The 11,971-nt window shown below is 42.5% G+C and overlaps 1 protein-coding gene across 1 annotated transcript; it reads left to right on the top strand.

The window, feature by feature from the left end:
- Positions 1 to 5,850: 5,850 nt before the first annotated feature.
- On the top strand, positions 5,851 to 11,662 carry B2M (beta-2-microglobulin). The gene is made up of 4 exons (XM_046654959.1): positions 5,851 to 6,003; positions 9,264 to 9,539; positions 10,123 to 10,150; positions 11,138 to 11,662. The coding sequence occupies exons 1-3, from the start codon at positions 5,937 to 5,939 to the stop codon at positions 10,134 to 10,136; spliced, it is 357 nt and encodes a 118-aa protein (XP_046510915.1). The 5' UTR covers positions 5,851 to 5,936; the 3' UTR covers positions 10,137 to 10,150; positions 11,138 to 11,662.
- The last annotated feature ends 309 nt before the right edge of the window (positions 11,663 to 11,971 follow it).

Below are 11,971 nucleotides of genomic sequence, written 5' to 3' on the forward strand. Positions count from 1 at the left end.
GCAGTCAGAAGTCTAAAACAAGTCTCACGGGGTTAAAATGAAGGCAGGGCTGCTTTCCTTTCTGGAGACTAAAGGAAAATCCGTGTCCTTACCTTTTCCAGCTTCTGGAGTCAGCCACATTCCTTATGGCCTCTTCTTGCATCTTTAAAGCCAGCATGTTGCATCTCTCTGACCGTTCTTCTGTGGCCACATCTCCCTTGGACCACAGTCAGGAGAAGTCCTCCTCTTTTAACAACCCATGTGGTTATACTGGGCCTACCCAAATAATCCTTGACAATCCCCTCATCTCAAGGTCCTTAACCTTAACCACACCTGTAAGGACCTTCATGCCACGTATGGTAATACGCTCCCAGGATCCAGGAATTGGGACATGAAGATCTTTGTGGGGGGTGGGCATTATTCTTCCCACTACAGGGCATGATATGGAGAAAAGTCTAAAATTCTTCATAATAAGGAGCTAGTTCTGTATACAATGACATGGAAAATATCCACGATATGTTTTTAAATGAAAATAAGCAAGTTCAGTAAATATGTATGAAATGATCCCAATTTTGTGGAACCTCCCCTTCCGCTCACTAAACTCTGAGTGTATGCTCACTGAGCCACCTCCCACCTGTCATGGCCTGGCTTCGGGGGTAGATGGTGGAGCCCACGTCACTCACTCACACCCTCAGGGCACTGGGTAGACAGAGGGGGCAGTCCCACCTCAGGTTTTGCTGTCAGTGGTCATTAGATAAACAGATTTTTGGCTAACAATAAATACAAATAGTATTTTAGCAAACTCATTTGTGGCAAGTTGATCTACAGTAATAATAACAATGATGATAAAAAAAATGTATCACTAACTTACCAACCTTCTATTTACTGGTTACCTCTTTTGTAACTTGACTGCTCCTCCTGTATGTGTATGGGTGGCTCTTATGTATACATCCCTCACGTTTCTGGGCTGTTTATTTTTTTTTTAAATGTCTGACTCTTAACTAAACAATTCTTTGAAGTCCTCTTTTAGGAGAAGAGTTTAGAAAGGTTCAAGACATCAGAGCAGAGAGCATAGGCTCTGATACCTGTCCAAATAGCAGAGGGATAGCTAGACAGGACCACACACACTAAATGGCCAGAGGCAAGTAAGCAAGCTGGAAAGTGGGAAGCGGGGCTTACAGCAAGAGTCTTATAGTTATAACTTTAAACTTCTTCACCTTCCAAACTACATACAAAATATATCCGTGGATAGTAGGCAGCAAACCTTAACCATGGTTTCAGAGGGGAGGAGACACAGGGGGAACTTTCACTTTCACTCAGTAGACCTCTAATTGTTTGCATTTTTACAAGGGGAATACAAACACGTGTTGGGCTTGTAAAATAAAAACTACTTTAAACACTGAGGTTACTTCTGGGAAGAGAAGTTAGGATTTTATAGTTTTGTACTGCTTGACGTTTTTTACACCACGTTCGTATGATTTTCCCAATAAAAACATTGGCAACTGATACACACAAGCCTGGGAGGCAGCTTCCCCACCAACCAGATAATTCAACTCTCTCAACTGTACCCTTCTCATGTACTCTCTCTCACATAGCGATAATAACACCTACCTTATATGCATCTTGTGAGCATTTTTTTTCCTCCCATGTATAGTGTCTGACTTAGTAACTATTAATAAAAAAAACAACTCCCTCTCTCTGTTCCATTTCCTTTGGGCCTGCTGCCTTTTAGGTAATGGCTCTCAAATTTGACAAGTCAATCAGCTTGAGCACTGTAGGTAGTTGCTAATACATGAATTATTAAGCTGATTTTAATTCCAGACTGGACTCTCCTGGTGGGCAGGGCCTGGCATCTTCTTCCTCTTCATTGTTCCAGTACTTACATTTGCCACAAAGCCTGAACTCAACCATTTGCTGAATTTAATGAAATTTAACACAAAAGACTGAGGATTTCCAGCCCCTAAGCAGGCCAAACCAGGATGTACTTTTGAGCAGGCAACAATCTTCAAACTCCTTAAATTAAACCATTTAACAATGGTCATCTCTGGGTTGTAGGATTACGGGTGGTTTTAGTTTTCTTCTTTATAGTTATTGGTATGTTCCAATTTTCTATCATATGCATATATTACTTTTATGAGCAGAAAAAAAATAAAAGTCAATTGAAAAAATAATACTACAAATCGTGGTGCTGGTTCCTGCTTAACTACTCCCCTCACCTTCTCATATGCTTCTAATCCTTGCCCTGATCGCCAAGCCATCCAATGAACCCCTTCCCATGAAAGTGCCCGAAGTGATTTTTAGTGAAAATTATGAGGCCTTTAGAATCAGATGGTCCAGTATTTGAATCCGAGCTCAGTGTGAATGTGAGCAAGTTTCTTACTTCTCTGAGTCTGTATTCTTATCTGTAAATGAAAGTAAAACCTACCTTCTAGATCATTGTGTAGTTTGAGTCAGGAGTTTCCCAAACTTTAACATGTATATGAAACATCCAGAATGTTGTTAAATGCAGGCTCTGATTTAGTATGTCTGGAATGGGCCCAAGAGTCTACATTTCTAAGAGCTCCTAGGTGTTGCTGATGTTAGTGATGAAAGGCCCACACTTTGAATTGCAAGAGATTAATGACAACACTTGAAAGAGCCCTGGCACAAATGTCCTACCTAAGCTTGTTCCTCTCCTCTCAAGTGGGCCTGGCTTTCTGGCTGTTTGGATGAGATCATCTCAGAAAACTGCTGGCTGAGATGCATCAGGTGTAACTCAATTCATTTGAGCTTTAACCTCTTTCTATTTTTCTCCCCACTTTAATATCTTTTTTTTTCTTTGCTGAGGAAGATTTGCCCTGAGCTAACATCATGCCAATCTTTCTCTATTTTTTAGTATGTGAGCTGCCAGCACAGCATAGCCACTAACAGAGCAGTGTAGGTCTGCGCCTAGGAACTGAACCCAGGCTGCCAAAGTGGGAGCACTGAACTTAACCACTACGCCACTGGGGCTGGCCTAATATCCTTCTTTCTCTTTCTGTTCAAGTACTTCATTCTTCTTTTGCCTAAAAACAATACAGGTATCCGTGCTTTTAGGGTTTCTTTTTTTTAAAACAGCTTTATTGAGGTATAATTAATACACAATAAATTATACTTAAAGTGTACAATTTAATAAGTTCTAATATATGTATACAGCTGTGAAACCATCATCAAAGTCAAGATAAAGAACATATCCATCACCTCCGAAGTTTCCTCCTGCTCCTGATGCTCCCCCCGCCCCCTGGAAATCACTCATCTGCTTCCTGTTACACAGGTTAGTTTTATCTTTTCTAGAGTTTTATATAAACAGAATCATACAGTATATATTATTCTTTGTTTGGCTTCTTTCATTCAGCATAATTATTTCACCTATCTTGTGTGTACAAATAGTTTATTCCTTGCTTATTGCTGATAGTATTCCATTGTATGGATATCCACTATGACTTATCCATTCCACATTCTGGAAAATATTTACTATTTTGAATAAATGTTCATTTAAAAAATTTTTTAGGAGAGTCATATAGGCAAAAAAAAAAAAAAAATCCATCTGTTAATCCCACTACCGGGAGATGACACTATTAAATTGCCATGTTTGTAGACTTCCAGAAGTTTGCCCTACTAGGCAAACAGTCCTCTCGCTTTTAGAAAAACAGATTTATATCTGATTTTCACCCTCACTATTCAAAACATGTCATAAATGGAAATCCAACAACAATATAGGAGTTCCCCAAACATAGGAAACTGAAAGATATACTTTTCTGTCTTCACTGTTTTTTAGTGCTTTTAAAATTGGTTTTCTAAGTGAATAGGTCAGAATCTGTCTTTAATGAGTTTTAAGTATAGTATTTCTCTGTGATGTGGTAAACAAGGAAGTCAGAGGTGAAAAATAGCCCTGTCTCTTCCTATACTCCCAGGGCACTAGAAAACAATTCAACACTAAATGTCAGGACTTAAGAACCTTAAGTGAGTTAAACAAACAAAGAAAAAACAAACAAACAAATGAGAAGGACAGGAGTGTCTTTACGCATAACTTTACATATGACAATTATTCTTTTTTTTCTTTTGAAGATTTTATTTTTCCTTTTTCTCCAAAGCTCCCTAGTACATAGTTGTGTATTTTTTAGTTGTGGGTCCTTCTAGTTGTGGCATACGGGATGTCGCCTCAGCATGGCCTGATGAGTGGTGCCATGTCCATGCCTAGGATTCGAACTGGCAAAACCCTGGGCTGCCAAAGCGGAGCGTGGAACTTAACCACTCGGCCAGGGGGCCGGCCCCGACAATTATTCTTATATTTCAAGAGAGTTATAGACAGAGCTAGGAGAAAAACCATGTAAATGATATTAATAATTACACTTAAATATTAGAACATTTATAATAGAATATAATGTTTGTAATTATAATAAACATAATGTGTACACTTGTAAACATTCTAGAAACTCACTGTGTGCTAGGAACTGTGAGAGGCTCTCTCTGTGTGTGCATCGTCTCCTTTCCTTAGGTCTCTGGAGAGTATTCTCCTTCCTCCAGTTTAGACATGGCGTCCATAACAGGGACTACTGAAAGGTCTAAAAATCCATACAAGAAATCCAGAAGATATTTGTTGTGCTCCTTGGGGAAACACAATTCAACTCCCTTCAACTGAAAACCACGGTGATTTCCAAGATCTCTGCCCCTCCCGCCCCCCTGATTTATTTCCTCTTCTCACAGTTTCACTCAGAAAAGACCCACGGCATCAGCCACCATATGATGGCAGCATCTTTCTTTATAGTATCCCCGAAGTGTAGGTTTTCTTAATGAGTCTGTATAACATTGTCACGCTTTTATAGTCAGTAGGTTTAACTTCTTTGGGCCCAGGGCAGTTGCAAGCCAAATTCTCACAACTGTGGAGTCCTTCATCTTGGAAGTATGTGAAGCATGAATGCCAGTGCCATCAGGCCTGAGTTTGGATCCTGGTCTCTTAGCCTTTGTTTTCTCTATACATAAAAATTAATGGGCTAAGTCCTGCCTCCTAGAGTTTATTCACATATTCGCTCATTCGTTCGTTCACTCACTCATTCAGTGTACGGAATACCTACTATTTGCCAAGCACCGTTCTAGTGTGGGAACTTGCGGGAAATGAGGTACCTAAAGGAGCCTGTACGAGCCTGTAAACTCTCAGACTCTAAGGAAACAGTTACTGCTTTTACTATCAGTGGTTGTTTTCCTCACAAATCAACAAAACAGAAAATTACCTAAACAACAGCGGGATGATACAGAAAAGAATTTCTTGGCACAGAGCTTTCCAAAAGGAAATTTTTCCCTGAAGGGATTCAGCAAGGGAGAAGATCCTTATTCACTCTGGACCCTCGTCTGAGCCATCCTCAGGAGGCCTCGAAGTTCCTGGATATATTTTTGCCTCAAGAATCCAGAAACCCTACAGCGTATTCCCGGGCTGTAATTATTAACCGAAGTTCTTATATCTGTCCTGCACCAACCATCCTCTATCTATGCTCTTAATTTTTTCTGGGCTTCAGTTTTCTAGAATGAAAATCGCAGGTTCTAGGCTCCTAACTGGCTGGAGCATGGTAGGCAAGTCACTTAGCATCTCTGGGGCTGCTTCGCAAAGCGAGGGCGCTGGACCAAGATGCCTCCAGACTGAAGTTCTAAGATGGGCGGCCTGCACCCCAAGTTCTGGCGCGCACCCCAGATCGAAGGGCGACGATTTACAGACAGCACCCTCACCAGGTCCAACCCATGCCTCCCTAAGCATCACGAGGCTTTATAAGAAAATGAAACCGAAAAGGGTAAAGTCCCTCTTTCTAACCTGACCGGGCGTCGCGCGCTAGGAGACAAGTGACGGCCACCGCGGGCAGGGTTCTGATTGGCGGCACGCGAGGGGAATATAAGCGCGAGCGCGGGGCCGGGAGCTCACTGCTGCGTCCTCTGCTGCTGCGGTAGCTATGGCTCGCGTCGTGGCGCTCGTCCTGCTCGGGCTACTCTCCCTGACTGGCCTGGAGGCCGTCCAGCGTGAGTGTCCCCTGCTGCCCTTCCCTCCTCCCTTAGCCCTTCCTTTCCGGCCCCCCACCCTCTTTGGCAGTCCCGACATTCTCTAACACACCAGTTCCCAAGTTCTCCTTCCCGGCCGGGGACCAGCCCGGGGCTAGGTCTCGGGATGGGGAAGCGGTGGGGTGGCCGTGGAGGGGGGACGGATTTCAGCTCAGGACACAAGCTTTTTTTTCTTCCTTCTCCGGGAGCGGGGTCGGGGGAGACCTCTGGCACGCTCCGGCCGGGTGGGTCGGGGCTAAGTTTCGGGGTGTTGATAAGCTTCCGAGCGACCGAGGTGGGGGAGGGTTTCTCTTCCGCCTTTCGCGGGACCTCTCGCTCCCCGGGCACAGCTGGAAGAGAGGGCGGGTAGGTGGGTCCCAAAGGCGTGGACTTGGGGGCTGTGCATGGGTGCAGACAATTGTCTTTGCGGGAGGCACCGCCTGGGTAAGTCAGTCCGAGGCAACGCTGCTCGGCTTGGATTGGGAGGGCTTCGGGCTTCCTCCCTGCGCCCGCTAGGTTCGCATACCCCTCCACACTTCCTCACGAATATGGAACCAAACCATGGTGAGGAATCATTAATTCACTTGTTCCCGTTACATGTCGCTTTTCATAATAATCATAAGAGCTACCTGTTAGTGACAGCCGGGGACATTAAGTGCTTTATCTCATTTAATTCTAAAATGTGCCTATGAAGTAAATACGTTATCATCAGCATCTCACAGATGAAGACACTGAGGCATCAAGAGTTTAAGTGACTTAATCACACAGGGGATAAATGGCAGACAGTCGAGCCTGACCAGAGCATTCTGCGAGTTGTGCGCCTTTTGGCTGTAATCCTTTCGTTTTTCAGAACCGCCTCCCCACCTCCCTGTGTCAGGTTCTACAGAGCTAGCTGGGCGGCCATGGGCCCCTGTTGCCTTTTCTTCCCAGAAGGCTTCCGTCTTCTTTGGCTCCTTGCCTGGTTCTTTCCAAGATGAACTGAGCCTCTACTTTCAGTTTTGAAAATCAAACATTTATCAGTCAGGGAGGTCATAAAACCAGTGACGGGGTAATCAACATGGTTACTCAGATTGTCTCTGTAGGACACTGTAGATCTTGAGCACGTTCTAAATACCCGGCAACACACCAGAACCTCTCATTTTTTCCCCTCACAAAGGGCTCTGTGAAGCAGGGTTTTTTAGTCATGAAAAAAGGTATTTAATTTATAATTTATTTACAGAATACAACATAATGTCTATATCATCGCTGTTATTGATATTTGCTACGGCCTGTAGAAATCTTTTGAAAAATAACAAGATGACATTAAAAAAATCTTAATTTGAAAATTTCCAAAGTAATACATGCCTTGCAGAGACCATTTCTGGAAGATACACGAGAAATGAGTAATGGCAGTTATCTCTGGGGGTCTATCTTCTGCTCTGTCCCACATTATGTATAGGTTTTGTTTGTTTCACTATGGGCATAAATTATTTTTCAGTTACACTTCAGAAGCTCAAATAGCTCTCCCAAGTCAAAAAGCCAATAAGTGGCTGAGCCTAGATTTAAAGTTAGGCTTGTCTGATACTCATCCTCCTCTTAGAAGAGATTATTGTGGTGTTCTTGCAAAACCTTGCCTGACTCTCTCACAGAGAGAATTCTAGGCTGGATGAACCTGTGCTCTGATTCCTTTGGTGCTTATGTTCTAATTATTAGAAGCTCAAATGCAAAGAGCTTTCTGATTTGTCTTCATTTTTAATTTTATGGAAAAAAAAATCAGGGCTTTATTGGAATCCCCAGTCCAGCTCTTGATGGTACTGGTGACCTTTCCTTTGATGATAGGTGTTTCTAGATACATCTGGTTACAGTAGCCTTGTATTCCTCTCTTCACCACTTCCTGGACATGGAGGAGGAGCTTCCCTCTAGTAATCATGTACCCTGAATGTATGTGTATTTAAAAGTGAATCATACACATGTATAGTGTCAATCTGTATATTTAGTAGCAGTAACACTTCTCTTTATTTTGGATGAAAAATATAGAGTGTGTAATATTTTTTCCACATCCGCATGGATGGTCTAGTCGTGCATCTCATTTTGGAAACCACTGTTCTGTAGCATTATGCAATGTATTCCCAACCTGGCTAGTTATGGCAATCACTTGAGGGTGCTAATTAAAAATGCAAATCCCACTCTGATAGGCATTACTCCACTTGGTCATAATGGAGAGTATGTTTTCTCTCATTGGCCATAGTCCTTACTCTTCTCTACTGTTCTTAAGCCCAACTCATTCATTTAAGGTATTTGCCCACTTCTGTAGGCATTTAAGTTTTGTTTCTTTGTTGTCTAGCTCATGAAATCAAGTACAAAATCAGATAGGGGTTTGGTGTATAACTCTGGGCAGGATGAAAAGGTTGTGTTTTGTAGGTACATACTTTGGGCTGACTATCTTAGGAATCTGAGCAAGGAGATAATAATAATAACATCTGCCACTTACAGAGCAATTGAAATTGCTGTTTTTGCCAGGCACTGTATTAGACACTTAATACATTTTGAGAAGTCAGATAGCTGTGGATCTAGTCAGGACCAGGAACCAAAAACAAAAGAAGTAAACATAAGAAAAAACATTGACGGGGCTACAACAAGGAACAATAACATGGTTTTTTTTCCTTTTTTTGGTGAGGAAGATTCACCCTGAGCTAACATCCATTGCCAATTTTCATTCTTTCTTTTTTTTTTTTGCTTGAGAAAGAGTAGCCCTGAGCTAACATCTGTGCCAGTCTTCTTCTACTTTGTATGTGGGATGCCTCCACAGCATGGCTGATGAGAGGAGTAGGTCCACGCCAGTGATCCGAACCCCTGAACCCTGGCTGTCAAAGCAGAGCGCACAGAACTTTAACCACTTGGCCACAGGGCCGGCCACCCAACATGAGTTTTTTGATGTGGCTGCTATCGAGGGTGTATGAAGTTTGAAAAGTAGTTTGGGGCAAAATCATGTAGACTCTTGATTGATGTGTTAAGGAATTCTGTGGGTGCTGAGAAGTCATCAAAAGTTCTTGAGAGCCTCCATAGAAAGGTTCTTAAAGATTTGTCACGATCTCTGGTGACAGACAGAGCTTCACAGAAGCTCATTTGGCCAGAGTGGAAATGGAATTGGGAGAAATGGATGATCAAATTTAAACACTTTGTACTTAATCTAGCTTTAGATCAAGGTGGTCCCAAGTGAAATACTCTCCAATTTTCATTTGTTTTTCCCTGATGTTCTCCAGGTATTCCGAAGGTTCAGGTTTACTCACGTCACCCAGCAGAGAATGGAAAGCCAAATTTCCTGAACTGCTATGTCTCTGGGTTCCATCCGCCTGAGATTGAAATTGATTTGCTAAAGAATGGAGAGAAGATGAAAGTCGACCGGTCAGACCTGTCTTTCAGCAAGGACTGGTCTTTCTATCTTCTGGTCCATACTGACTTTACTCCCAATGGTGTGGATGAGTATAGTTGCCGTGTACAGCACTCTACTCTCAAAGAGCCCCTGATAGTTAAGTGGGGTAAGTTTTCAAATTCTTTCCTTAGCTGCTGACGGTTGTATCTGAGTCTAGCCACAGCATAAAGCTGTTTTGGTATATATAAGTATATATGCACACAAATCTGCATACTGGGATAGTCAGGGAATGTTATTAAAGCTCTGATTAGTGGCAGCTTCTGTGAGACCTCTGCACAGTGTGGTCTCCGAAACAGTAGTTTCCCTGAAGCGAGCAGCAGCAGCGCTTGCACAAATGCCCATGCACCCCCAATGTTTCTCACTTACTGGCTTCCTTGGGCTTTCCGGACACACTCACAGATACTTAGGACCAATGAGAGCCTCAGGGAGGCACAGGCCTTTGCCTGTAAGCCCTGCTATCCTAGCACCCTACCATCCTGGACTCCTCCAGTAACCTCTGGCAGGGCTGGGATCTGAGGCTAGTAGGCAGGAGGGACCTACTGGGTAGTTCTAAACAAGGCATTCCTGGGTGGGACAGCAGGCTCTTCTGCCAGCCTCATTTATAGCAGTTTTACACATTGTTAATATATAGTATTTTAAAAGTAAAACTTACTGTTTTTCTTTTTCTTTCTCCGTTTTCTTTTTCATAGATCGAGACCTCTAACCAGCATCATGAAGGTAGGTTTCTAACCTTAAGAAAATGCTTTTTTGTTTCACTATCCTGGAGACTATTTACAGTCTGTTCTAATATGACACCCTCACTATATGGAGGACATTAGTAAAGCTAGCATTTCAGCAGGCAAAGAAGAATCCTATGGGGTCACATTCCCTTGTCCTGTGGAGTGACAGGAGGAACGTGTGTGGCTCCAGGGGTGACTCTGCCAGCATCACTGACCCTCTAAAAGGAGGACAGAGGAGCTGTTGGTGTGGTGACGGGATAGAGGCAGCTAGTTACCCACACCACCTGCACGAATTTGATCCTTCTTCTGCCATTTCTACATTGGGCATCTGAGCCTTCAAAAATGAACCACTCTCTTCCTTTGCATAGCAGTTACTTTATTATCTGGCCAGAAGAGGGGAGTGACATGGTTCTGCAGATGCCCCGTTCTTTCAATCTCTTGTTCAGCCTTAGTGTGATTGCCTTCTACAGGCTCCCAGTCCAGTAGAGGAGAGAAATGGAAACAGATTGTTATAGATAGTTGTAATAGATGTATCTACAGGGACCTCTAGCAGCGTGAAAGAGGGAGGAATTGGACTTCTCTGCATCTTTGGTTGTAGTCTAGAGGTAAAAAAATCCAGCCTTTCAATGAAAGTCTATTCTACAGAGTACCTTGATACTGAAAACCTATTCATATCTCCTGTTATATTCTAAGACAGGGAAATTAATTTGAGAGAGCATCATGGAGGTTGGGTGTCCTGCCCGGAGTCACACAGTTACTAAAATGGTGGAGCCAGGGTCTGAACTCTAATAACAGCATTCTTTCCTTTAAGGTTATGGGAGAACCAATGGGGTATGCTTTTTGTAATGGGTCTGGAAAACTGTCTTCAGCTACTTCTTTTACAAACAGTGATCTACACAGCAGAAGTTAATCAAGTTTGATGGTGCGATGTGTAATCCAAATAAAATAAATGTATTTGCTAATAAGCCTTTTTTCTTTTTTTCAGGCTTGAAGATTCCTCATTTGGATTTGACTAGTTCCAAATTGTGCTTACTCTTTAATACTTACATACTTTCATGCTTTATGCACATAAATCAGGAAGCTGTACTGATGTTAATGCAAATATTAGCTTCTTTATAACTCTACTTTGGCCGCTATGTCTCCTTGTTTGACCTGTTTGGGCAGGTAGCTAGAGGGAGATCCTGGCAGCTTAGAAGTGGGTGGGAAAGAATTCACATGTTAAACGTCAACATTTTGGTCAGATATGAACTCTTCAGTTTCTTGTGCACACAAAACTGGATAACAAGATAGTTATGTAGGTTTAGAGTTAATCTTCAATTTGAATACTTTGCTTAGAATTTGAGAAAAATTTTTTGAAGGATAATTTTCAGAAGTATTGGAAATTTGTTATCATGGATGATTTTTTTTGTCGAAATTCATATTTACCTCTTACACCTGTTTAAAAAAAAAGACATGGTGGAGCACATTTTGATTTTTCTGTTTCACTAATTAAAACAATGGTAAAACTTGATGTGTTCAGTTTCTTCTATATCACTCCCCCTCTGACCCCTTTGTTTTCAAACAGGAAAACGGTCTTCAAGTGTCACTTGGAGAAGAGTGTAAACCCCTGGGATATAGGGTTTGGCTCACAGTGGAAGGGGCCTCAGCAGTTTGCATTGTACAGATGAGGAACAGGACCCCAGAGGAGTTAAATGACTGAGTCAGGGTGGTACTGCTGTCTGCTGGGAGACCAACTTTTAGCCAAAGTTCTGTTCCTTGGGCCAAGACAGGAGGAGTATGCAGACTCTAAGAGGGTGCAAAAGCATCTGGAGGATTTCAT

This window comes from Equus quagga, chromosome 2 (genome assembly GCF_021613505.1).
Source record: "Equus quagga isolate Etosha38 chromosome 2, UCLA_HA_Equagga_1.0, whole genome shotgun sequence".
Taxonomy (NCBI): domain Eukaryota; kingdom Metazoa; phylum Chordata; class Mammalia; order Perissodactyla; family Equidae; genus Equus; species Equus quagga.

What these genes read in the sequence shown, in the direction of transcription:
- B2M (XM_046654959.1), top strand. Translation starts at nt 5,937, where the DNA reads ATGGCTCGCGTCGTGGCGCTCGTCCTGCTCGGGCTACTCTCCCTGACT. An exon ending in TGGCCTGGAGGCCGTCCAGC is followed by an intron (nt 6,004 to 9,263) that starts GTGAGTGTCCCC and finishes GATGTTCTCCAG; the next exon opens with GTATTCCGAAGGTTCAGGTT.